At 39.3% G+C, this 27,317-nt stretch overlaps 1 protein-coding gene across 6 annotated transcripts in view; it reads left to right on the forward strand.

Moving 5' to 3' along the window:
- The window catches only part of RPS6KA6 (ribosomal protein S6 kinase A6), a 36,682-nt gene extending 10,450 nt beyond the window's left edge, over positions 1-26,232 (forward strand). For 5 of the 6 annotated variants that reach the window (XM_048318623.1, XM_048318624.1, XM_048318621.1 and 2 more), the window contains exons 3-22: positions 1,475-1,591; positions 4,222-4,303; positions 5,077-5,157; positions 5,644-5,723; positions 8,534-8,640; positions 8,900-8,937; positions 9,994-10,136; positions 10,872-10,942; positions 12,248-12,336; positions 12,750-12,814; positions 14,308-14,410; positions 15,462-15,586; positions 15,870-15,995; positions 16,458-16,547; positions 17,191-17,349; positions 17,770-17,931; positions 18,336-18,412; positions 19,115-19,232; positions 20,274-20,414; positions 21,267-26,232. In XM_048318623.1, the coding sequence (XP_048174580.1) occupies positions 1,475-1,591; positions 4,222-4,303; positions 5,077-5,157; positions 5,644-5,723; positions 8,534-8,640; positions 8,900-8,937; positions 9,994-10,136; positions 10,872-10,942; positions 12,248-12,336; positions 12,750-12,814; positions 14,308-14,410; positions 15,462-15,586; positions 15,870-15,995; positions 16,458-16,547; positions 17,191-17,349; positions 17,770-17,931; positions 18,336-18,412; positions 19,115-19,232; positions 20,274-20,414; positions 21,267-21,392 (2,100 nt within the window). In that variant the 3' untranslated portion in view covers positions 21,393-26,232. The remainder of the gene's footprint in view (positions 1-1,474; positions 1,592-4,221; positions 4,304-5,076; positions 5,158-5,643; positions 5,724-8,533; positions 8,641-8,899; positions 8,938-9,993; positions 10,137-10,871; positions 10,943-12,247; positions 12,337-12,749; positions 12,815-14,307; positions 14,411-15,461; positions 15,587-15,869; positions 15,996-16,457; positions 16,548-17,190; positions 17,350-17,769; positions 17,932-18,335; positions 18,413-19,114; positions 19,233-20,273; positions 20,415-21,266) is intronic. The other variant, XM_048318622.1, reaches the window with a different exon arrangement.
- Positions 26,233-27,317: the final 1,085 nt, after the last annotated feature.

The following is a 27,317-nucleotide window of genomic DNA, read 5'->3' on the forward strand; positions in this document are numbered from 1 at the left end:
TAACAGCTGGACTGCAGTTTGGGAATATACCAAGATGTTTGTTTGAACTCTTTCTTTCCCCCTCTGGACAAGCAAAGCAATTAAGGCAGAAGCAGTTAATGCCATGTGATGATTGCTTCTTTTTTTTCTTTAATTACTACAGTATGTACAAATTCAGATGAGCAGATTTCTACTCTGAATTTGTCTAAAACCAATTAAAGAATTTCATCCAGGTACTTCTGTATGAGCTGTGATAAAGCTCATTAGAAGTTTTAATGCACAATCTTGGACAATAAGTTCACCTGACTATAGAATGATATTGTTTCCAAAACCCAGCTGTTTCATCCAGTGCTCAGGTCCTTTCCTGGTTCTGTTTGCACTTCTCATCGAGGGGCAGTAACTCACAGGACGTTGGTTGGGTGTTTTTCTGGTCTCTGCTAAGAGAAGCTTTCAAAGTGAAGACCTGAAGAGAGGATAGAAGGCAGCTGATAATCATCTGATGCCCCAAAAATGAAGTACTGCAAATCAGATGGGATTTTCCTTTGTGACTGGGTTGTGTACAAAATACTGATATTCTTGGTAGGGCTGAGGGTGCTGCTCCTTTTCCCCCTGCGAGCTGAGGTTGCTGTTGGAGGCTTCAGTTTTTAATTTCAAGGGTGCTTATTTTGACACCTTGCTTGTTTTGGCTCTCAGAAACTTCTCTTACACCATAAAGCTGCAATCCATCATGGGTTTGTTGTCATCGGGAACGCTTGTCTTTTCACAACTGGAGCTGCCGTGCCCTGCTCTGCTAAGGATGAGAGGGACATGAGAAAGTCAAGAGAACATTAAATCACTCACCTAGCTCAGAATTACCCTTGGCTGTTTCAAGGAGGTCCCCACACAGGATAATCTTCCCAGGAGCTCTGCACCCCAGAGCTGTTTCTTCTCTTGGATGCAAGAATTCTCAGAGTCCTTAAGATGACTCATATCTTATTTATGGTCTTCAAATGCTGCCTGTTCCTCCAGCTACAAATGGATGACCAGAGTTATTATTTGCTGCTGTGAAAAGCAATAATTACCCCAAATGATGAAATCCAATTTGGCTTTCATTAAGACTTATTTCAGGAAGGGGAAAGATGAGAAGAGTAATCACTGGGAAAACTAAAGCTGCTAAGCAGAGGTGAAGCACAGAAGTCTTGGTTTAAAAATCTGTACATTTATTCATCTAAAGTAATCCAGCTTTTCTGCAGTTGGAATATTTATGGCAAAGGGAAATGAGCATTCTTTGAGAATTTTCCTTCAGTTTGGAAATTTTAGATGTGTCTATTTAAGAAAAGATAGATGGGAGAGCTCTTCATTTGAACAATTTTCCTTTATGCCATATTAGAGTTTCAAATATTTTATTAAAATAGAACTAAACAAAGAAAAATCCAGGTATTTACATGCATGTTTAGCAAGACTTAGTTACTGCAGGCCTGTTCACTGTTGTATTTTGTTTGCTTTGAAATCACAGGATGAAGGAAGTGTGAAAGAAATTCCTATTACACACCACGTGAAAGAAGGATGTGAGAAAGCAGATCCAGCACAGTTTGAACTACTTAAGGTTCTTGGACAGGGATCATTTGGGAAGGTAAGATGGTAAACTTGTTCCATAGACCTGTCCAGACATTACAGGGAAATAGTGGCCAGTGGAGTTGCTGGGAATGTTTGAAAATGTGTTGAGTAATTGAATCCTTTTCCAGCCTTGCTCCAGTGCCATGGACAGAACCTTCTGAAGGAAACGGTGGTTTGTCTTTTAATGATGGGACTTGACATGCTGGGAATGTTTGGCTTTTTTCAAGACACAAAATCTGTGTTTATGTAGCTACAGAAGAGTTGATTGTGGCAGTTTGGAACTTGAACCAAAGTAACAGTAAAGTAAATAGCCTGGGAAATGTATTTCATGTTTTTTATTTTGCTGTATTTACCAAGTGATCTGCAGCTAAAAGACTCTAATTGTTCAGAGGGCGCAGAGAAGAAATATGGCAGGGTTTTTGTTACAATGTTTTCCTTTTGTAATGTGTCACTTTGCAGAAATGAAGTTAAAAATCTGATCTCTCAGTCACTGTGTTGAAACACAGTAGTTGAAATATTAATCCTAGTGTATAAGGAGGTAATTAATTTTTGAAAACCAAACTCAAACTGCATCTTTTGCAGTGCATCAAAAGTAGTCAATCAGCTTACATATGTTCCCATTTTCCTGTTCTTCTGCTGGTTCTGTGTGTGTCTCTAGGCAGGAAGAAACCTCTGCATAGAGGGAATGAGAGAGGCAGAAATAGACTTTAGGAAGGCACTGAGTGAATGAATCAGTGATGATGTAGAGAACAGACTTTAAATATTTCTTAATATTTTGAGGTTTCAGAAACATTTCTTTACCTGGTAATGTTGGTTTCCCTCACACACTTCTCACTGTCAGAGCCTGAAAAGCTCCATATATTTATTACTCCTGACTTGAGACGTGTGAAGCTACCTCAGGGTTCAGCACAGCTGGCACAGCCAGCCCTGACTCAGATTTGGCTTCCCAGAGTTCAGGGTTCTGCCAGCCTAAGGAATGCTCTTGCTTGGAATCCCACCAGCTTGGCCAGACATGCTCTGGAGCTTTGGAAAGCTGGCAGTGCCTGCTTCAGGAAGCAGCTTTAGGAGCTGCATGGTGCCTGTTGCACACCTGAGCTCAGTCTCTGTCTCTGTTGCTTTCCTTTGAAAAGAGAAAACAAACAAGGCAGATCAGTGGCTTTGCCTTCATGGTGTTTTCTCTTGCCAGTTTCTACTCCCAGGGTCCTTCCTTTGGGCATGGCAAACACAGGGTTGGATTGCTGGAGCCTGGTTTTGACATCAGTGCAAGATTTTACACTCCCACAGAAATAAAGGGTTAAACCTCCTGAATTAACTGAAGTTGTCTCTTCATCCTTTGAGGAATTGTTTGCCTTCTAAAGCAGATGTGGGGCTACCGAGGCTTTGTCTGCAAATTAAATAAATAGGTGGTGCTGCAGTAGTTTTCAGCTGTTTTGGGCCTTATTGAGTAAAATGTGTAACTTGTACATGAATTCCATATGTTCTCACAAGTTGTTGGTTATTAAGACCAAAATATTCCTATGTGCTTATTATTAATATTTTATAATTGGGATTGTATTCATCTACAGCTGTTTTCTTAGTTACTGGTGTTCAAATTACTCCTTTTACTATTTTCTATCCTCTTGACCTATAGGAGAGTACTGTTGTAGGTCAGTTATTGGGCAAAACTTATCAAAACAAAAAGCCAGACAACCTTGAAACGTGAGGGCATTTTTCTTCTAACCAGAGCTTAAAATAAAAACAGCACCTCTCCCAACCCTATACAACTTAGTCATGATGGTGCTTGAATTTCTGATTCTAGAGTGGAAAATTTGATAAGATCATTGAAAAAATACATATCATTTCTAGAGGGAAATAAATCTAGTGTAAATGAAAGTCTGGATAAGGTGAGATCAGAGAGGCAATTTTGGTTAAGTCTTGGCTTTCTCTTGGGACTTGTATGTTATTTTTTGCAGCTAAACCTAATAATTCATAACTTAATAATTGCTATTACAAGAACAGCAATTTAGAAGTAGGAGCACATATCAAACCAATTTGTAAATTGGAAGATCTGGTGGTTAAAAATTAGTGTAGCTCCATGTCTTTGTACTGCAGTATTTTATCTGATATGCTTTTCTCAGTGTCAAGTTATATCCCATCTATCTTTAAAACTCTTCTGGAGAGAAAAAAGTAGAAAAACCTGTTGGAGTTGCTATTCCAGAGGGAAAGGGTGCTTTGATCTTAAATGGTGAGGTTTCCTTGCTTTCATCTCACCACTTGTACAAGAATTCATTAATAAAATGAATGTTTCATATTTGAGACTTGGGTCTTAAACCTCAAAAACCTCTTGGGGGGTGGCAGACCAGGCAGAAGTGTCATTCTCCAAGAAAGTGATAGGAAGAAACATCTTTCTGTAAGAACTTGTTTAGTAAACCAGGAAAGAATCCAAAGTTTATGGCCGATGCAATGCTTCAGAGAGCTCGGTGTTGCTGCAGCTCTGATCTGATCAAGGAATGCAGTTTTGCTCTTCCTTTAAAGGCGTGTGCTTAGTACTTCCAGCAGAGCACTGGAAGCTGCCTGACATTAATAGGAGGTTTGCAAATGCTTTGTGAGAGTTTGGATTTGATTACCAAGCTTGCAATGATTTAAAAATCGGCTTTATATTGCCAGGTCTTCCTCGTGAGGAAGATAATTGGGCCTGATGCTGGGCAGCTTTATGCAATGAAAGTGTTGAAAAAAGCTTCTTTAAAAGGTAAGTTTGTCTTTCAGCTGAGACTTTGGACCATGGGGTTTAGTGCACCTGTATTTAAAAGCTTTTGTTAGTCTTAAATATTTGTCAGTGAGTTCATAACTCTTCTCTGACAGTAGGTTTTTTTTAGAGTAACTTGTAAGTTCATGTTTAAGTGTTATTTTAAACCTGGCCAGGTAGCTTTAATTATGTGGTCAGAAATGCTCTTTCAAAGTTTAAAATTGGATTATTTAATTCTGTTTAGACTTTTCATTATATGAAAACAAGTTAATTTCATAAACAGTTTTCCTTTTGTCTTTTGTTAAGTCAGAACTCTGCTGTGGTTAAAATGAAGTCATTCTCTTGTTCAGGAGCCATAACAATTTAATTCAGTGTTTTGGCTTTCAGGAGCCACTTGAATGGGTGCGAGTCCACTGTGTGTAAATAGGACTGTTACTGTTAAAGAGGAGAAAATAATCTTAAAAATACTATATATTCAGTACAGATAGTTAATTCAAAAATTGAAGTTGGATGTAGATGGGAGCTTTTTTCCTTGAAAGTAGTATGGATAATGAAAAAATATGGGGATGTGCTAGAAGTATAATGAAGCAAATAAGAAAGCTGGGGCAGGCAAGAAACAAACCAGAGTTCTGCTGTCTGAGGGAATGAGTTTTTTGGGAGAACATTAAAAAGGTGTTGAGGGAAGAGATTCCTTTAGACAGCAAATCCTTTCTGCTGTGTTTGTGTTGTACCAAGTGCATTTGTTTCACACTGGGTTGTTTCCCTTGCTCCCCCAGTTCGGGACAGAGTCCGTACCAAAATGGAGCGAGACATCCTGGTAGAAGTAAATCACCCGTTCATCGTCAAACTGCACTATGGTTGGTACAGGTTCCTTTCTCTTTGCCTACAGCTGCTCTTGTTCAGTCTCACTTTTGGAGGCTCCACATTAGGTTCTAGCAACTTGGAAAAAAAAAAAGGAATGTAAATACTCATCTATATAAAAGTTTTAGGTTAAGCCCTCTTGAAGTTAAAGATTTGGAACAGTCTTACAAGTTCTGCAGAGATTTTGCACTTTTCATTGATTGAAACCAAACCCCAATAATTGACATTCTTGCTGTTTCCCTGTTTGACAAAGGAGAAATAAAAGAACATTATTTTAATCATCTCTCATGACTAAGATTTTCTTCTTTGAAGAAGCAAGGAATCATTCAATAAATTACCTCGTGTGCTGCTGAATTATTTCCGTTCCACGACAAAAGTATTGCCTGTGACTGAAATTTCTTAGTTGTAAAAGCATTCAGATCTGTTTTGTAGCTTTGTCATACAACCATTGATTTTTACTTTTTTATTTTTTATTTTCAAAGCCTTTCAGACTGAAGGGAAGCTCTATTTAATATTGGATTTTCTCAGGGGAGGAGATGTATTCACACGATTATCCAAAGAGGTAAGTACCTAAAATTTTATCTCCACTCACTCTTAGACAGGGGTTGGGTTTTGTTGGTACAAGATTGGCTTCTAAACCTGTTTTCCCTCATAGTTCTTGTCATAGTGAAGTTTTTAATAACTTGGTTGGGCTTTCCTTACATATTCTGGATTCTGTTCTATCCTTAAGAAACCCGAGTGCGTATTGATGAGTAGCCCAGGTTTTAATTTGGCATCTGCAAAGTACAGTTCTTTTGTCTAAAAATGTTTTGTTGCTTGGAAACACAACTGAAGTAAATGAATATTTAGCACTGAAGGAAGGGGATGTGTAGTTCTCATGCTCTTAGTCAGCTTAGGTGCTCCTGGAATCCTGCAGCCCTGAGAGGTTTCTGCTGCACTGTAAAATTGCCTTGTGCTGCAATCCAAATGCTCATCCTGAATCCCACAGAGTGGGAACATGGAGTGCTTTTGAGCCCACTCCCCTCCATCCAACCCTGGCACACAACTGGACCTTGAATTTTTCATTCCTATTTTTGTTTTCTGGAGGGAGAGCTTCACAGGAGGGAATGGGATACAGCTACAGGCTGTTATTTTTTTTAAACATTTGCCATCAAATATTTATTACATGTTACCTTAAGTGTTATGAACACGTTTAGAAGACTTTTATTTTCGTTTGGCAAACCTTTTATAAAGATCTAAATTTTTAATGGCAGTTTCTCAACAGCTTCACAGCAAGAGAGGTTTTCAGTGTTTTCACCACTGTAAATCCATTTATACTGCCAAAGCACAGGAAAAGCCACTTTCTTAAATGAGAAAACTGTGTTATCTGACTGATTTTTTTCATGGCACAGAGGAGGTTGTTTATTCCCAGTATGTAAGGCCAGGAGAGAGTTTTTTCCCCCATATACTTTTCATAAAAAAAGAAAGGTTTTACTTTAGGAACAGGCAAAAGAGAAGGAAGAATTTAAAGGCAATTTTGTTAAAAGCTGAGCTTGGTAACACAGTCATTATGTCTAAGAATTGAGCTCAAAATTAATTAATCTGGAAGCTAAAATGGTGTTAAAACCTTCAAGTGACTGACTTGTCCCAGGTTATTGAAGCAGGAGGTAGGAAAGAGGTCAGGCTCTGCTTTGATATGGGATGTTTAATTACAGAGGGAATTTTGGAATAGCAGGAAGAGCGGTTCCCTTGCACCAGCCCAGCTGGGATTATCCACTATGCAACATTCTTAAATAAGAAATGCAAGGCTATCCATAAGACCTCTGTCAGGGGTTGAAAGAGGGATGTATTCCCTGTGGGAACCAAGAAGTCATAATTCTCAAATTTTCTTACTGCTAAGACTCCACCTGTTTGTTGGAACACTTCAGTTACCTTCTATGGTGGTGGCTTTTATATATATAGATATTAAAAAAAATCAAGTTTTTATTTTCTGGTGGGAATGTGAGGTAATTTCAAAAGTCCAAGGTAAAACACTGCCTAAGGACAATGCACATGAGGATAAATTCCCTGTGGCATTTCATACTTTGCACACAAGGATTGTTTTAAATTAATTTGGTTTAGTATGAAGTTATTAAAAGAGTCTTGTTGGTCTTTAAATTCTAATGTGGGTATGAGAGTTTCAGCTGTGGCAGTGAGATGAGTGTGTAATGAAGATTTTTTGGTAATATTTAATGAAATTGACTTGCATCATGTTTAACTTGACCAGAGAACAGCTTTAAATGTCATTATGGGGAGATGGTAGATTAACATTTAGCATCATTGTGTTCTGAGATTTGCATTTTGGCTGCTCCAAGGAGTAATGAAATCCAAGGAGTAATGAAATCCAAGGTTTCCCTCTGCTCTTTTGAAAGAGGTGAAACCCAGCATCAACACTGCTCTTTAAAGGTGTGAAGGTGACACTGTGTGGAGTGTAACAGCTTCCTTGTTCACCCAAGGTTAACACCTGTCATTATGGAAATCAGGGAATATTTCTGTGCCTGGAGAATAGATCACACCTGAACAATTCCAAGTACAGAGCAGTGGCACTGAATCAGGGAGCCCAGGTAGCTTCATTTCAGCCTTGCTGGGCAGCAGCTGAGTGGCTGCACGCCCCATTCCTGCTGGATTCAGCAAACAAGGGAATAGTTCACTTAAAGCCCAAATTCAATCCAGCAATTTTAAGATTCCAAGCTCCTCCAGTAATTTGTAGAACATGACAAGAGCCAAAGCAGGTACAGTTTTTGTGTATTAAATTAGAAGCAACCTGTGGAGTGTTCAGGACAGAAGTGCATCTCTGCTGTAGAAACAACATCATTATTTCAGTGTCTCACCAGGATTCTTTAATTTTATTTTTTTTTCCTAAGAGCAGAGTACATTCTTCAACCCTCAGGCTGTCATTGTTATTGTCACCAGTGCTTTATTCTGTGTTCTTTTTTCTTAAATGATTTTTACTTTTTTTTCTAAATATTGTTAATGTGAATTCGCACTCACCCAATACAGCAGCCATATGTTAAATTTTATGATGCAGTGGAAAACTGTCTGTGATTGTGGCAGGAGGAGTGCTGGGTGTCAGTTACACCAAATATAACAATTCATTTATTATCTAAGAGTTAATTCATGCTCTGCAGAAATGCTGATGGTTTTATTTAAGTATTGCAGGTAGTTCTTTGTGCACTTTATAATTAACAGGTATTAGTAAATAATTTCTCTTGGCTGAGCTCATGAATTATGAGTTCACAAGGGACTTTTAAAACTAAATTTGAAATGTAGGCAGACAGGAGTATGTGTTTTTTAGATTGCAGTTTTAAAAACTGAAGACAAGATCAGAAGGTAAATCTATACAGTTCTTATTAGGTTATGTTTACAGAGGAAGATGTGAAATTCTACCTCGCAGAACTGGCCCTTGCTTTGGATCACCTTCACAGCTTGGGAATTGTGTACAGGGACCTGAAGCCAGAAAAGTAAAGTAAAATGTATTTTACCACTATTATGTGTATTTTGCTTGTTGCTTTGCCTTTTTCACTGTAAAAAATTAAAACTATTTGTTAGACTTTGTAAACAAGTACAAAATGTGAAACATGTAGCTGTGGTTTAAATGAAACAATATTTGCTTGTTAAAGTAATAACAATTGGATATCATCATTTTTAACTTATATTTTAAATGTTTTATATAAACATTGCTCTTTATGTGTTTTGGTGAATGTGAATTTTAATTTTCAGCATTTTGCTTGATGAAGCAGGACATATCAAGTTAACAGGTAGGCACCACTCATTAATACAGCCCTTTCTAAATAAGCTTTTTTGTGTTTCTGTATTATCAATTTTAAATGCATATAATATTGCAGAAAAAAGATCTGTGAGGAACAGTCCAAATACATACATTCTAGGAAATTATGTATACAAAAGACTGACTGTTTGGAAAACAAATTACTATAAATTTCTGAAAGCTTTAAATTACATTTAAGGTGATGCTTTTGTACTAGAGATTTCATTGTATATTTTGATCTGAGATATTGCTGTTAGATTCCAAGAGAAAATGAAGTTTTTTAAACCCTCAAAGACTTGATGGAATAATGGTGATGGAAATCAGGTTTATCAAATGCATACTTTTTGAAATTCTGATATATTTAAATATAATTCAGTCCTAAATTTGTCACTTTCTTCTGAAAGTGGAAATAATGGATGGGATCATTGATTAGCAATCATTTTCCCTTATGAAAAACAGGATGTTTGAGAGCTGAGCCAGTGTCAAGGATTGTGTATTCAAAATGGGGAAAAAAGTGTTCTGGGAATGAAATATTCTGGGAATGCAGGACTCTTCTGCACTGAACTTGAGGCAGGTTACAGAACCATGTTGCCTTATGTAACAACAATATTTTTAGTGTGATTTTATTTATTCATCATTCAGTAAGACCAGACCATGGAGGCTGCATTCCCTTTGAAACTGATTTTTACTTCTCTCCAATTTTTTGTGTGAATAAAGCAGGCAGTAAAGAGAGAAAATGAGAACCTCTGAGTATCTTAGGGCTCTAAATGTGTACGATTTCAAATGCCAAGTTATTTCAGTAATAATTTTGATGGCTAATCATGAATTTAATGACCTTTAGAATGGTTTTGGAGGTGTGTAGTAAACTAAGTGTGCTATCTCCAGATACCTGCAGTCTCTTGTTTCATGGAGAGCTGTGCTAATCATATTTCTGAAAATAGCCAACCCAAACCTCTCAACGCTTGGATTTTGAAGTACCATATATTGATTTATTTTTTTGCCCCTGAAGTTCTTTACTGGCTTTATTCTTGTGATGCTGTTGTTGTAGACTTTGGACTCAGCAAGGAATCAGTAGACCAAGAGAAGAAGGCCTATTCTTTCTGTGGTACTGTAGAGTACATGGCTCCTGAAGTGGTAAACAGGCGAGGACACAACCAGAGTGCTGACTGGTGGTCCTTTGGGGTCCTCATGGTACTGTATTTGCCTCTTGCTTCCCTTGCTAAGCTCACACAAATGCACTTAGAATAAGCTTGTCCAATTCTAATTAGGAATGCTTGGGTAAGGGGGACAATTCAATAACTGGGTGGAATAAAACTGACTTCTCACCTCTAGGGAATGTTTATCAGGCACCAGAAAAATCCTGTGTGTCATCCATTAGTAGTTAAAATCAATTGTAGTTGTGAGACTTCACTTTGTATATTTATTTTGCATGTTACTTGATAGTTAAATTTAAAAACAGACTTGAAGGTTTGGTTTGAAGGAATATTAATGGCATTTCTGTAAGAGTGAGCCTGAGGAAGGAGTGCTGGAGTGGAGTAGTGACATAAGCCAGTAACTGCTGCCACTTCTGCCCTTGCTGGGATGTGCAGCATCAGCCTTACTTAAAAAGTAAACTACTGTTCTAGAATTTACCATTCTTGCAGTTTTTAGAATATGGCAACTTCTAAAACCTGGTTGTGGAGGAGATTTATTACTTTTAAGTAGCTTCTTGGTGCAAAATATTCCTCCATCATCATCATGTTACACTTACCACTGTTATCATCATGTAAACTACAAGTGAGAGCAGAATTTTAGGTTTAACATTTTCATAATCATTTCAAAGTTCAACCAGTCTGATGTAGAGATAGGAAAGAGTGCAGTGCTTAACACTTTATTTCAGCAATTGGGGAAGAAGTGTTGATTTAGATTAACATTTGTTCTTTCCAGTTTGAAATGCTTACTGGTACCCTGCCATTTCAAGGTAAAGATCGAAATGAGACTATGAATATGATACTGAAGTAAGTACATCTCCTTCCTTTTTCAGAAGTCAGATAATGTCATTTTAAACATGTTTTAACAGCTTGTTGTAACTCCTTGTGCAGCCTGGTCTTGTGGAAGGTGTCCCCATGGCAGAGAATGGAACAAGATGAACTTTAAGGTCCCTTCCAGCTCAAACCATTTTATGATTCTAAGAGCACTGAGCTGGAACAGGAACAAAAAAAGCAAAGCCCCTTGATAAGCTTTAGATCCCAAACTGTGAAATACCATTAAGTATCCCCAGCAATTAAAGTCTCAGGGATGCATTTGTACTTTGATTGTAGGAGGATAATAAAGATAAGAACAGTGCAGTGACTTAGAGCAGCTTGATTTACACTCCTGTTGTTGTTACACTCCCTTGCTACTGTTACAGCACACCTTGTTTTGTAAGCAGCAGGTGATCAGGTGTTGCTTTGTGTACAGATGTGTGGAGAGCACTTACGTGCTCAAATTCCCATCTTAAATTACCCCAGTTACAACAGAAGCTGTTGGACAGGACAAACTGGGTGAACTGGTGCTCAGTGAGTGGAGCTGTTGGGCAAATATGTTCTCATCTGTCTTTGTGCTCAGCTAACAAAGAGTTTCCTCCTAGCACAGGCACAGCCTTGGGCCCTCTGAGGGGTTATGGGGAAGGGAAGGAGGGGGAAACACTGTTCTTCCCGGCATAGGACACTTGCAGCTTGCCCTGAGTGGGAGTTCCTGGTGCTGCTGCCTCTGAAAGGATGGAGCAGACCACGAGCTGCCTCCCTTGCAGCTCCCGGTGATGCTGCAGTTCTGCACAAGATTTCCCTGCCTTGGCATTAGAGTTTCCATTAAATAAAACAAATGGTAAAGTCAGTGAGCTTTTATATGATGGCTCAATAAGGCCCTTCCCTGGAGGAATAGTAGCAATCACTTCAAGGACAGGTAATTGGGGATTTGGTGAGTCTCTTCTGGCATTGAGTTAGTGGTAGTTATTTTGGTAAAAACCTCCTGGCGACATGAAGATTTCTTTGAAAATACTTACGTATTTGTGAGATAATTATTTTACTCTGTTGCAGCATAAAGCTTGCTTTGGGGGCTTGGGTGGGGTTTGGTGGTTTTGGTCTGATGTGTTTGTTCTTTGTTGAGTTTTATTTTAAAACACTCATATAATAGGAAACTTAAAAAGTTGATGAGTTAAGTACGTGCACTCTGCAAGGCTTTGGAATAGATCCTTGATAGATCAAACTGTGCAGTGAAATCTATGTAGACAGTTTTTACCAAGACAAGTTTCTTCCACTGACTTGTTCTCTGTTTTCTTTTAGGGCAAAGCTTGGGATGCCTCAGTTCCTCAGCCCTGAAGCACAAAGTCTCCTGAGGATGTTGTTTAAAAGGAACCCATCAAATAGATTAGGTTGGTTCATTTATTTTGATCTTTAAATAATCAACTCAACCTAACTTTTTATTTCAAAAAAAGCAGTTGCTAGAGACTCTCAAGCTCTGGGTGATCAGTAACATTTGGATACCTGTTAGTTTGGATCATGACTTCCTGGGTTTGGCCAAGGAATGGTCACTTCTTGGATCAGTGACTCTTAGGAGTGAGCCAAAGCTCTGACAGTGTCAGAGCAGGGAATATTGACTCTGTACTTATGGGCTGTTTGTGCTCTGTTTACCTCCCTAGGTATTTTACATCCTTGGAATATCTCTGTATTCACAGTTCCCTCAAATAACCATGTCTGTGCAAACTTTTTAGAAATGAACTAATTTTTAGTGCAATCTTTATACTTTAGCCACAAGTGTGTTAACTACAGTATTTTCTTTGTTCAGGAGCTGGTTCAGATGGAGTTGAAGAAATCAAGAGACATCCTTTTTTTTCTACTGTTGACTGGAATGTGAGTACAAAAGGATCTGATTGATAAAGCTGTTGTTAATTTTTCTGTCTGTTGTAGCATTTGTGTAAGTATTTACATCTGAATAGGGCCCAGCAAACACTGCCTCGCTGCTGACTGGCACATCCTGGCTTCTCCTGTAATTCCTTGGCATCTGGAGCTGCAGTATTTACTGCAGATAGAGAGTATTAATTATAAATTGTGCATTTACTTTCTAAATAATTAGGAGTTGCAGCATCCTCAAGCTTAAAGGGTTGGTTAGGGCATTTGTAGCTGGGAGAGGCTGCTGGTGTTCCCGGAAACCTTTCAGGAAGTGTCTGTCCAGTGCTCCCCTGCAGGGCACAACAGCTCCCTGTGGCTGTAACTGTCCTGGACTTCCCTCTGCATCACTCCTATCCCAGGCACAGTTCAGGAATTAACTCAGGTGCTCTGAGATGGTCCCAAGCCTACAAGATCATGACTCCTGGCTTCAATTTTTCATGAGCACCTTATGATTTTCCTCTGTGGTTCGCTCATCCTCTGAGCTGTGTTTGCCAGAAACACTCTCAAAGCCAAGATGCTGTGAGTGAAATAAATCCCCCCTTTGCTGTGGTGCTGCAGAAGGGTTGATGGAATAAATAAGATGTGGCTGTGCTGACAGAACTGCAGCCACACAGGACAGTGCTGTGCTCACCTATTTCTTTGAAGCCCCTCATCGTTATCTATCTGTTTATCTCATGTATTTATTTCTGAAAAGTGATTTTCTAGCTGTGTTTATGCAGCAGCTACCTCAGAGTCCTGTTCAGCAACAAGTTTTTAGTAACAGCAAAACTTCACTGCTTTATGTGAATACACTTCAAAAGTTGTTGTCTTGTTTGGCTTGATTATCTACTTTTTTTCTTTTGAAGGAGCTGATGTAGAAATAAATATCAGCAGGGAAGTTTGAAAGATCAGCAGTCCTAACTCTTTCTTTTTTCTTTGTATGTATTTTTTTTAATTTGACAGTAATTTGTGTTTATTTCACTTTGGTGTTGATGACACTTCTGTATTTTATCTCATTATTTCTTTGGGATACATTCAGGTCCCATTTCCTTGGTTTTGGTTGGTTGGTTTGGTTGTTTTGATTTTTTAACTAAAATACACTGTATGTTTTTGTGCAGGAAGGTTAAATAAACTGCAAAAAATAGATCTGAAAGCAGGAGAGAAAAGGCAAGGAAATGCTCTCAGAAATTCCTGAATTTTGCATGGGGATTCAACATCTTTTGACATGAAATTTTCTGTTCCTCAGCTGTAAATGGGATTTATTGCAGATTTGAGATCTTTCCCATCTTTGCCTGATTTTAGTTTGGTGGGTTAGGAAAATCCTGGAATAGAGCTTTGAGAATGGGCAGTTCCTTGCCAAGAGGGATGTGCCTGACACGGGTTGAGGTCTTTGTCCTTTACCCTTTATCTTGGCAAAGTTACAGAGCCCATGGAAGGTTCATTGACCCTTACTTATCTTTGTCCTTCTCCTTCAGAAACTGTTCAGAAGAGAAATTCAGCCTCCCTTCAAACCTGCGTCTGGAAAGCCAGAAGATACTTTCTGTTTTGATCCAGAATTCACAGCAAAAACACCAAAAGGTAACTGTGCATGGCTATAAATTGGTGAGGTTTGTGGGACAAGGGGTTCAAGTTAATGTTAAAACAACAAAAAGCCAGTGACAGAGTTAAAAGGAAAGGATGCACCAGGGTTCCAGTGCTTTGAAGGAGGATGTTCCCCTCAGCAGGTTTCTGTTCTTTGAATATTTTGCTAATCTTTGACTCAGGAATTAAAAAATAAATGGAATATTAAAAGCTGGACTATGGTTTCTATTTATGATTAAAGTCCAACATGCAGTGTTTGAGGGGAAGTATTTAATACTAAAAGTAAACTCAATTTGATTGCAGCAGTGATTATTGTTAGGGTCAGTATTTCATGGAGAATAGCTTGCTTTAAGAAACATTAACTTTTATCATTATTATTGCTTAGTCTGCTTCAAGTTTCACTTCAGGTTTTCTTTTGTGGATTTTTTTCTTTCCTGCTGCATCCAGCTTTTAAACCCTCTTCTCATGATTGTTTGGAGAAGGTCTGTGCTTTTAATAGGCTACACAAAATTATTAAGATGTGCTCACTGTGAGATTTCAGATAGTGAATTCAGAGGTGCACAGAATATAATCTGAGGAAAACATAATTCTAATCATTCAGTGATATTTTTTTCAGTGGTAATTTGCTTATTGGATATTCTTGTGTTGGCTCACTTGTGCCTTGCCAGCAGCACATTCACCACTGGACCAGTGCAATCTGTGGTTGCTCTTCTGTGTTACAAAGCTGTTGAGCACAAGACAGTGATCTTTATTTCTTTTCCATAAGTAGCTTTGTTTCAATAAACTTCTTCCTTAAAACGTGCTCATGCATAAATTCCTGCAGTGCTTCACAGTTTTAGATAAAACCCTGGAGTACTTGTTTGTGTTTGTTACTGAAGTAAGAGAGCACAGGTAACAAACTAGAAGTTTTATTTATTATTTAACATTGGTGTTCCTCTTGTTTGCTTCCCTTCCCTCAAAACAGTTTTTGTAACATACCTGTCCTGAATGTTATAAAATGGCCTTGGTGGGATGTAGCCACACTAATCCTGTGTCTGTCTGCCCCCAGATTCTCCAGGGGTCCCACCCAGTGCAAACGCCCACCAGCTCTTCAAGGGATTTAGTTTTGTTGCAACGACTACTGTAGAAGACCATAAAATATCACCCCTCACCAATATCCTGCCCATAGTCCAGGTAATGCTTTCCTTTTTGGGAAACTTCTTTGACATAAGGACTGACCAATATTCAGTAGTTACAGTTGTTCTTGCTTTGTTGAGGAGACCATTACAAAATGTGCCTTATTAAATACTTCATGGGATGTTCTTAATTTAAAAAAGTGAGTTACTGTTTTTCTGGAGGCAGAATTTCAAAGAAAAATGATGAGCAAGCAGGAGAAACTTCTGCTGTTGGTAACAGTGTAATGGCAAAGAGAATCCTGTTGCTTTAGATAACCACTTGCCTGTGTTTTTTTTTAAAGCAGCTTCATGGAAACAGTGCACAGTTCACTGATGTCTATGAACTGAAAGAAGATATTGGTGTGGGTTCCTACTCAGTTTGCAAGAGATGTATCCACATAGCTACAAACATGGAGTTTGCTGTGAAGGTACTGGAATAAATTCCACTCTGACATTCTGAAAATATTGTCTAGTAGATTTGAAAACGTATATTTGTGAATTTTCCAGTTATTGTGGCTGTTTATGTGTTGATAAGTTACGATCTTGATGGCTGAAAATACTGTACAATGATGAGAACACCTGAAATAAAGTGAGATTCACAAAGGGGGAACTGGGCTGCAGGGAATTAGTGATGCTTCAGACAGTCCAGTGCATTTCTTTGTTCAGTGGAGCAGGATAGGCTGCATTAATGATAGAATTTTAACAGGGATAGAGCAAGAAATGAATAAATGGGATGTGAAGCTGGAAGATTAATTACTCAGGATTAGTAAGAAGTAATGAACTCTAGAGTTTTTTTGTTGTTGTTGTTGAAATGAGACTATAAATACAAAAAATGTCTTTATTTAATGGACTTTGTTTATGCAAGTTGTTTTTCCTGTATTATTTTGCAGATAATTGATAAAAGCAAGAGGGATCCCTCAGAAGAAATTGAGATTCTCATGCGTTATGGGCAACATCCAAATATTATTACTTTAAAGGATGTATGTACCTCTTTCTCTCCTACCTCTTATTAGACAGTGCTCAAAAAATAAATGCAGATACAGGCAGTTTATTGGGATTCGTTAAATTTCTTTTGCATAGTGAAATCTGTTGGGAGAGCAGTACATAATAGTAGAGGGAGTGTTTCAAAATACAATGCTGTCCTGATACTAATTTTTTCTAAAGGCTGTTTAACAAACTTGAAGTGAGAAGTGATGTAAAGGTTAGAAATGCCATATTTCTTCTTGTTTCAAATGAGCAGCCAATGTGTTGGTAACCTGGGAAAGCAGTGGCATGTTGTCCTGTCTATGCCAAGTGTCAGCACCTAAAAGTGGCCTGTGGAAGAGCAGTAGGGAGTGTAGGATTGCTCTCCTCTTCCAACAGCAGTTCTTACACTGAAAAATTTAATTCAGAGTGATGAATTAACAACTTGGATTGAGAGTGATGAATTAACAGCTTGAGTCATGAACTCCCAGGATGACACATGAGCTGCCTTGCACTCCCTGCTTTGGCAGTCCCTGCTGTTTGTGCTGCCCGCTCCTGTGGGAGGAGGGGATTTTTGGGGATGTGTAACTACAGATGTTGCCTTTGAATAAATCTATCTGAGTGTTTTTTGTGTGAGTGCACTGTTAAACCTCTCCCCAGGTGTATGATGATGGCAGATTCATCTACCTGGTCACGGAGCTGATGAAGGGGGGGGAGCTGCTGGACCGGATCCTGAGGCAGAAATTCTTCTCGGAGCGGGAGGCCAGCGCTGTGCTCTTCACCATTGCCAAGACCGTGGACTACCTGCACTGCCAGGGGGTGAGTGAGCCCTTCTGCCCCACACCCCTGTCACAGCTCTGAAATTACCAGTTCCTTTCCCTGGGTGCTTTGCTTGGCTTGTTTTCATGCTAAAAGGTTTTATATTTTATCACAAAGGTGAATAATAGAAACAACTTACCCTGTTATCCTGGCAAAACCTTTTGATTCTACATTTTATGAAACAGTAGATTTTTGTCTTCTCCTTGTTGCCAAATGGGGATGTTGGCTCCAGTTGGATTATGAGCCAGGAGGTTTTTATTATATTGCTTGAACTAGAATTTTTGGGTCCTTTAAAGTTACATAATTGTTTAAACTCCCATAAGTATATTCATCTAGAGAATATCTTTTATAAATTGTAAATTACAAACAAATGTACCTGCTGCTCCTAAATGATGACTTTTCTAATGTCTTTGTTTAAAGGTGGTGCACCGAGACCTTAAACCCAGTAATATTTTATATACTGATGATTCAAATAATGCTGATTCCATCAGGATTTGTGATTTTGGATTTGCAAAACAACTTAGAGGAGAAAATGGACTACTTCTAACTCCCTGCTACACTGCAAACTTTGTGGCACCAGAGGTATTTCAAGCTGCTCTGTGTTTTCTTTATGCTGGTTTTGGTGCATCGAATGCTTAAACTTTTCAGCAATGCTCAGAAAGAAGCCTCAACAATTCTGCTACTTTTCTTTAAATATAATCACACATGCTTTTTAAACACTGGTGCATGTGTTTATAATAAACCTGCTTTAAAAACAGCAGAGTCCACCCTCAAAAATAAGATGTGAGCCTGTTGAAAAATCTTAAGAGATGATGTTCTGGGAACAAGAAATATTGTTGGTACTTACTGCAGCCTGTATATTAGAAAATGAATAATCAAATCTCTGACATGATCCAGGGATGGTCTTGCCCTTCCTTCGGCCGTGGTGTTGGTTTGGTGGGGTTTTTTTAATATATGGCAAGTCTTTAACACTCTTTGTTTCATAGGTTCTCATGAGACAGGGATATGATGCTGCTTGTGACATATGGAGCTTGGGAGTTCTCCTTTACACAATGTTGGCAGGGTGAGAATATTTCTGAGCTGTTTTGTTTACCTAAAATCCCAGAATGTTGCCTGAATCCCTGCTTCCATAGAAATGGTGAGGCATTGCCTCATGGAATGACACAGACACTCAGGTGGGACAGGCAGCTCTGAGTCAAAGCCAAATAAACCAGGTTTCTCTCACAAGTAGCTTCAAGCTTCTCTTCCCATAGTGCAGGACTGGGGGTGCCAAAGACCTCCCCCAGTTTCCAGGAAGGAATTGAGTGAAAATACGTGGTGGGTTTCTTTTTACCCTCCAGCCTCTCATCCTCCCACCCCATCCCCTTTACTCACCTTGTATCTCCTGCCCCAGGCTGCATTCCTGGCCCTGTAGAACACTCTGGGTTGTGATCTCTGGAGTTTAGAAAACATCCAGACTTGATGAAGCTCTAGGAAGCATCTAGTGGCCAAATGAGAGATGTTTGCTGAATTCTGCTCTGACAGCAAAAGAGTATGTTTTTAGCCTTATGGCTAAATCCTGTGTACTGGAAATTATTCTCTTGATAAATCTGTACTTCTCGTGTAATATTAGAAATATTAACAGTATTTAATAGTGTGTGTACATGTTCTGTGATGTATGTCTGCTGGCAGTGGGATATTGACTCAGATTCATGAGATTTTACCAATTTCTTGCAGTTTTTATCTATAACAAGGTGGTTTTGTTTTGATTTTTTTCTTTCAACAGCTATACTCCGTTTGCCAATGGTCCCAATGATACTCCTGAGGAGATCCTAGTACGGATAGGCAGTGGAAAATTCTCTCTAAGTGGAGGCAACTGGGACACTGTTTCAGATGCAGCAAAGGTGTAAATGTGTTTTGGTTTTATATTTTTATAGCATTCCAATGAAATCTACTGAGCTTTGTCAACTAGAGTGCTCTGTAAGTGTAGCTCATTATTATCTGCAGACTTTATTGAAGGGAAGGATATCTGCTCCAACCTTTTTATTTAAAGACTCCATCTGTAATCAATATGAATTCCTTGAGATGGCGTTGACCCCCTCTGTGGGTATCTTAATCACCAGTGTTACCTTTTAAAAAGATCAGCATTAATATTAAATATTAATATTTAAATATTTTTCCTGATCCTTTGGAACTGCACTATTTGTTCATTTCAGTAGGAGTGATTCAGAATGCTTGTTGGCTGCTGCTGTCTTAGCACAAGAAATTCACTTCTGTGTATTTAAGAATGCTTCACATTTTGTACCTAAAACAAAGGGAACATTCTGTCAGCTTGCTCATATTTTGGTTTTATTTCAAACTGTTGCTGTCTCTGTTCTGTGCCCTTTCCACCCACCTCTCCTTTGGACCAATGTTGTAATTAATTAGTAGCTTATTGCTAATGCTTCTAACAGGCAAAAACAAGTGTCCATTGCTGTTGGCTTTATTCTTTATGTAGCTTTCTGAAGGAAAAATTTGTTGCTGGTGTCTCACTGTCTCTGAATTCAGTTGTAGTAAGGAGTCAGCAGAGCCCAAAGTGCAGAGTGAACAAGGAGAGAGAGATTTGCAAATAATAGCTTTCCTCCATAAAATCTGCCTGCTACATTTTAATAGGATTTCTAGTCTTTTAAAGATTATATTCATAATAAACACAAAAGGCACAACAGTGAGTTCCTTTGCAATCAAGGCTGGCTCTGTTGCGCTGCTCCAATAGTACCACACATTGTTCTCAGCCTTCTGCAGTGTCAGGGCACAGAATGATCCCATTTGTCTGCTGATCTCTGTATGTTTGCATTGTGTTAATCCCTCCACATCGGGTGCTTCTCTCACTGCTGCCATCCCTGATGCTCTAAAGGCCACCTAAGATGATTTGGACTGAGCAATCCGTGTGTTTCCCTTCCCTGCAGGACTTGTTGTCACACATGCTGCACGTGGATCCCCACCAGCGGTACACGGCCGAGCAGGTGCTGAAGCATTCCTGGATTGCCTGTAGGGACCAGCTGCCTCATTATCAGCTCAACAGGCAAGATGCCCCACATCTAGTAAAGGTAAACCCACCTGGGGTGCTGCTTGAGGTGGGGGCTGTGCAAGGAGTTGAGTTGGTTTAGAGCTAAAGACAGAAGTCTCACTTTTTCTGTTTGTTTTCCGTAGTACTGACATATTTAAGCTACATAGTGAGACAAATTCATGGAATCATGGAATGGTTCGGGTTGGGAGGGACCTTAAAGCTGGGCCATCCCCCCCTTACCTTGGAGCCCAGGTTGCTCCAAGCCCCATCCAACCTGGCCTTGGGCACTTCAGGGATCCAGGGGCAGCCACAGCTTCTCTGGGCACCCTGTGCCAGGGCCTCACCACCCTCACAGGGAAGAACTTCTTCCCAATATCCCGTCTAACCCTGTCCTCTGGCAGTGGGAGACCATTTCCCCTTGTCCTGGCACTACATACCCTTGTACAAAGTCCCTCTCCAAATTATTGGTCAATAATTCTTTTTAACCTCTGTGTAAAGGAAGAGATTTTTCTGGGTGTTTGCTTTAAGGTAGTTCTTGTCTCCTAAGTCAGGATCTGAATAGCCACTGAAGTGGCTGTATTTGAGAAATTGGTGCTAATTTGGCTTGAAGAATACAAATTCTGACCTACATTAACAGGTGATCCCTACATCTGAGGTATACAAAAAAAATACAGAGGAAAGAAAAAGAAATGTCAGACACCCATACTTGGACATTGGAAGGATTCAACAACAGATGGGTTTTTTTTCCTAACAAACTTTATAGAATTCACATGACCTAGCATAAGTCTTGTTTGGTTTTAATGGGGTTGAGTATTTAATGTTTAATTGCTTTATTTTCTGATTGAAACTTCTATATATATTCATTATTATTATGTATTTCCTTTTTCTCTAGGGAGCCATGGCTGCTACATATTCTGCACTGAATCACAAGACATTTCAGCCAGTGCTGGAGCCTGTGGCAGCCTCCAGTTTAGCTCAGCGACGGAGCATGAAAAAGCTCACATCCACAGACTTATAGATCCACTGGGACACCTGAGCAGACACAAGCAAGGGGGAAACCCAACAAGTGGCTCTATTTTGCCTGACCTGTGATCAAAAGGCATCTATGGTTTCCTGCTACACTACTTGAATTCTGTAAAAGTCCTTTTTTTAAAAAGAAAAAAAAAAATCCACAGGTTCATACTGTGTTTGTTTTACAGGCCGTATCTGTTAATTTAAACATCAGGTACACCATAATGAATTTCTCTACACTGTCCTTTGAGATCTGTTGCAAATATTCTTTCACATTCTGTATAGTTTTGCTGGGTTCAGTTAAAGAAAAAATTATTTAGGGGACCGTTACCAATGACCAAGTGGTACATAAAGTGTCAGTGTGAGTTTTCTTTGCTTCACACCTTTAGTCCTTGCTGTGAAGGGCAAATTCTTCATTTTGTAATTGGGCACTTCACTGATTCAACTCAATTCCTTTACCTTGTCCATGACTATTATGCAGAGTTGAGCAATGTGATGTGCCAGTGTTAACTCATCGCTGTTGATTTGGAAGGTCTGTGTTTGCATGGTGCCAGTAACTGAGGAGTTTCTGTGGAAACACAAACCAAAGGGGATGTGCAAGATCCTGCACTTCAATTTGATCACTCGTGACCCAAAAGAAATGCTGCTTTATGGCCTCTAACAGGAAAATGAACATTTCTGGTTGTTACCACAAATTGCGTCCTGCACTGAGCTGGAGAAAGTCAATACATGCTGTCAGAAACATTGGTACCACTTCAAGACAACATCATGCAGCTCAATCCTTTGTTACTTCTATTTCCCATCCATTAACACAACTACTGTGTTATTTTCCTCAGCAGTCTTTCCACTGAATACACCCAATATTAGGTTTGTTTGGCATGTGAGACAAACTGACACTTTATTATAACCAACTTGGCACTTGGGGTTTATTTTTTATTTATTTGATTTTTTTAATAGAATGTTGCTTCTCTCTGACTCTCTCGCCGCATGTACAAATATTACAGAACAGAACTGCAAAATTCTCTTTGCCTAACTGTAGGGGTAGCTTGGGAATAAATAAGCCTTGCTGTTGTGCCCAGGTAAGGGAATTCTGACCAAGAAATTTCATGTTATGGGCAAATTCCTGTCAGCATCCTGTGGCCAGCATTCACTCACCCTCTCTGTCTGGTGTTAGGACTTCAGCTGTTCCTAAATGCTGGGATGGAGAGGAAATTCATTTCAGGGCCAGAATTATCTTGGAGTTTCCTGACTCAAAACCAATGCTAACTGCTGGTAGTTCATTTAGAGATACACTTAGAAGTGTTTTCAAAAGTTGTAGACATTGAGCAATTGTAGTGACATAGCAGGATGATCTTAAATCTTAAATATATTAGTGACATTAGACTGTGAAGTGACCAAAAGTCAAACATAGTTCAGACTCATTTGTCATCACTGAATTTTCAATTGTAAGACCCCAGGGCTGACACAAATCAGCATTTTGAGACAGGAAAAAAAAAAAAAAAACCTTCCAGGAGAATTCTGGCCCAAGCACCAGGAGTGGTGGTGATAACTCAGATCTCACAGGAGGTGTTGGCTGGTTTTTGCTTATACCTGTGAAGGACTTGGTGGTGTTGGAAGTACTTTTAGATAAGCTGCTTTCTTCTGTTGTGGTGGGGGAAGATGGACATTATCTGGCCAAATAGTTAGGTGTGAATATATGTAGATTTGAGACTTAATGATATAGCAAACATAGGTGTGCTCTTTGTATCAAGCAGAACATCCCCCAGATGGAATTCCTTGAGTGTTTGATAGATGTTGGAAGCTTTAGGGGCCATTTGTGCCTAGTTTTGAGGTGCCTGTTTGAAATGCTTGAAAGCTTATCAAAGAACACAACTGCTTCCTGGAAAGCTCTTTGTTTAGTACAAAATTTGCCCTTTTTGGTCCATCCTCCTTTTCCTTACTGAAGACCTTTGCCAGCAGGAATGCCTGGAAACCTCTTGTCTATACTTTGCCAGGGTCATTTTTATGTAAATTTAAAGATGACTGCCAGAAGAATTTGAATTCACTAAAAAAAGGCAAAAGTGCTGGAAATTAAACCACCTGAGTCAGGTCAAGGTATAATGTGGGTTAAAATATAGTCCTAAAAGCTGTGTTGGGGATAAGAGGTAGTGCAAGGCCTGGAACACAACGAAAATGTCAAACTGGAATTGTCTTCAGCTTTCCTGTAAGGCAGCAGCTGGTCTTTAATGGCTTTACCCATGAATCATTTAACAGTGTTTCTTGTTGGTATTTTCTTTTAGCTTGCTTAGAAGCACCACAGTATAAGCACCTTAAAAGCATTTTGCACAAGAGCAGTTGGAAGCAGCTGAAGGGACTCAAGTTGTTCTTGATGTGCAGCACAAAGGTGGTGAGAGGAAAAGAACACAAACAAGGTGGATGTTCTGATTTGTTACAGAGTATTTAAAACATCTCCTGTAAAGTTATCCCTGTCTTGTATTACTCCTGGCCTTTAGTGCAAGTGGGACTCCAGGGGTAAAAGTGTAGCTTTGGTGACTGCAACACTGCAAAGGTGTCTTATCATGGGGAAAACATATGGATGTATTATATCTGACAGGCCAGTGTACCCTGGTATGCCAATTGTAATCCTTGATTTGGGGGAAAAGTTCCCTTGCTCTGACTATTTCAGCATATCAGTCTTGGAAATTTTGGGATATGCAGGAACACGAAAGAGTTCACTTGCAGTTTACTTTTACTGTATTTAATGATCATCTTTGTGAGGCTTCTTTGGGAATTTCTTGCCTGTTTCTCATCCCTTTCTTTCCCAACTTAGGTTTTGATATCTAAAAGTAGCATGATCTGCTCATGAGCTTTCAGTTAAAGGTTTGAGATGGAAGAGCAGGTAATGGGAACGTGCTCTGGCTGCAGTGAAAGGTTGGTGGCAATAGTTTCATATCATCTGGGCATAGTTCAAGTTTACAAACTGGTTATGTTATTGCTGCCTTACTGAGTTAGAAAAAAAGTCAGATTTTCACAAAGGCTCGTAATCACACAGAAATAGGCACTTAGACTAAAGGAATTTCCAGAGAGCTAAATCTTAAATGATAGAATATTGGCTGTGACTTCCTGCCAGAAAAGCTCCTGCTCTGGTGTTTGGTGATGATCATTATCAGTAAGTTCCAGCTCTGGTGCACACAGAAAGCAGACTCCCACTGGAGTGGGCTCAGGACCTGTTCTGCAGTTTTTTCAGCCCAGGAGTATCTCTATTTATACCTTCAGTTATCCTTTGGATAAAAAGTGAGGAACTCTGTTGTATTCCTGTTCCATATCTGAAAACTGCAGGGGCACCATGGTGAGCCCTTCCTGAGAGCTTTGCCTGGCTGGGTCCAGTCAAGCTCCTCATCTGTGGCTTGTGTGGCCTCAGTGTTGTGTGGTTTTGCTTCTTTTTCCCATTGTGCTCAAAATCAGTGAATTCCCCTTGCCCATGCCAGGAGCCTGAGGTGCAGGGGGCTGAGCCTGCTGATCATTTGAGGTCTCTGTTGTTTGAATGTTCTTGCAGCCAGAGAAGGCATCCAAAACCTCACCCAAGTCAGTCATGTTGAGCTTGAATTCTGTCTTCCATGTTTGAATTCCTTTTCCAAAGCTGATCTTCATCTGTCCAATAGTTAAAATAACCTCTAGCAAACATCAGCAGTTGGGAGTTCCTTGCAATGTACTTAGAGACTGGTCTGTAGAGCTGAGTTAAATGAGTTATACAGGGTTATAATAATTCTCCTGGTTTGTGTCAGTGAAACTAGGCTAAAACATCAATGCAAACACAGGGTTTTATGTATTTCTGTAGCACTTAAGCTTTTCAGTCCTATCCAGAACTAAAAGTTTGCAAATGTTTGTGGGAGGGGAGGGAGGAGCAGGTTTTTCTTTCTCCAAGTTTCCAGAAAGCTGCTGAAGCTGTGATCATAATAGAGTCCTTATGTATCCTATAGGAGCTCTGTAAGGTCAAAACCATAAAATTCTCCTTAAAGTTTGTTCCAAAAGTCTCTTGGGTGTGCACTGAGAGCTGTTGGTAACATCCCTGCACTTCATTCCTACCACACCAGCCTTCTGCATCAACATCTCTGTCCCTGCTCCAATTATTTTTAAAATATTTGCCCCCCCAAATTCTCTTGTTCCTTGGGAATAGAAGAACAGATACAAGTTTGAAAAACCCTACCCTTAATGTATAGCTGAAGCTGATTGAACATAGTAATAATTTGCATAATTAGAAATTCCTCCACAGAATCATCAGCAACCGGTTTTCTTGAGATTTTTCCTGTGTAATGAAAGCAAACTTTCTCTGAAAGCCTTAAAAGATACTTAATTGATTATATCTCTGAATTATTAACCTTTGGGCAATAGCTTATTACCAATAGTGAGTTTGAATAATGTTGAATCCTCGTGTGGGGTTTTTCACACGAAGACTGAGGATGCTGGAGGTGGATCTGCTTTGCAGGACCAAGTGTTCAGGTTTGGGTGTTTTGCATTAGGCTTTTGAGCAGTGTTTGCTAATTAATTAATTAATTGCATTGTCATAATGTCCCAAGCACTTTGGCATCTTGCACTGATGCTCTGGTTAGAGCTGAAGCTCTCCTGGCACGTGGCTAAATCTCATAAAGGGCATTAATTGAGAACAGTGTGCAATGAATTCCATGCTCTCTGAGGTACTTCAAAGATGAAACTCTACACAAGGTCCCCGTTATCAGATATTGTAACTGTCATTTCTTTCTCTTAAGCATATTGTGGATTTTGTATCATACTGTATTTATTTCATTTAATTTTAAAAGAAATGTTTTCTTTAAAGCTCTGTATATATTGACATTAAAGTTTGCATTGTACTACGTTCTCCTCTTCTTGCAAGGCCGGGTCTGGCAGTGCAGTGGTGTTTTTCTTGGCACTGCTGCCTTCAATTACAACACACCAAAGACAACCTCAAAATTGTATTTACTTTTGTCAAACTCCCTGAATAATCATAAAGGTACAGTTTTAATTAGCTGGCAGTTCCTTGAGTACCAGAATAAAAGGGCTGTAAATTCATAACATTTGGTAATTGACAGAAATCCATCACTTCTGCTTTGGAAGTTCACTTGCTCCTGTTTTTCAAATGGATATAAAAAACAATGAGCAAACATTCCGAAATTAAATGTATGTGAATTATTTCATAAACCTTGCCAAAAACCTCACATACATCAAGAGCTGTGTATAAATTTATATTCAGTCAAGTGTTTCATGCCACACTTGCAGTAAAACAGACATTCAGTGGTGGGATTGATGTGTTACCTCACATCTCATCAGGTGGGATATCATCTACCTCTGTTTTTTAGGTAACTATTAAATTTGACTCCATATATTAAGAGGAAATAATTTTCCTGCAAAGATCTGGTCCTTTGAAAATAGACATTGCATTACAAGTGACAGGAATGACATTGAAAACTGGGTTTTAAATCCTCCTGAGGTGTTTGATAACTGCTGGTGCTGTCGGTATTCAAAATGGTTTATAGATACTTTATTTTTTTGAATACACAGAAAGGTTTTCCCACGTCTGCCTCAGGTCCATCTCCCAGGTGCTGTTTGCTCACACAAGGCACTGCTTTTACCAGCACTGTGGTGGGAGAGAAGAGGGGGACTGAAGCCATAGAGGAGGCAGCAGGTAAAAAAGTTTCCAAGATGGTGATGATTTGCTTGATTTTACTCAAGGTAGGCAGGAAAAAATAATCAAATTGGATAAAAACATTAGTCTAAGTTTTGAAAGTCTCAGGTATTGAGATCTGCAGGCTTGGTGAAGGTGTTGCTGGTGGGAGAGGAGACAAGGCATGGATTAAAAGCCAACCTTACTGAATGTTTTGAGAACCAAGGACAGGGATGAGCCAAGAGCTAAAAAGACTCCAGAATGTGCCTTAATCGTATCCTGCTCTCTTTGTTT

The sequence above is a fragment of the Corvus hawaiiensis genome, chromosome 14 (genome assembly GCF_020740725.1).
Source record: "Corvus hawaiiensis isolate bCorHaw1 chromosome 14, bCorHaw1.pri.cur, whole genome shotgun sequence".
NCBI classification, from domain to species: Eukaryota; Metazoa; Chordata; class Aves; order Passeriformes; family Corvidae; genus Corvus; species Corvus hawaiiensis.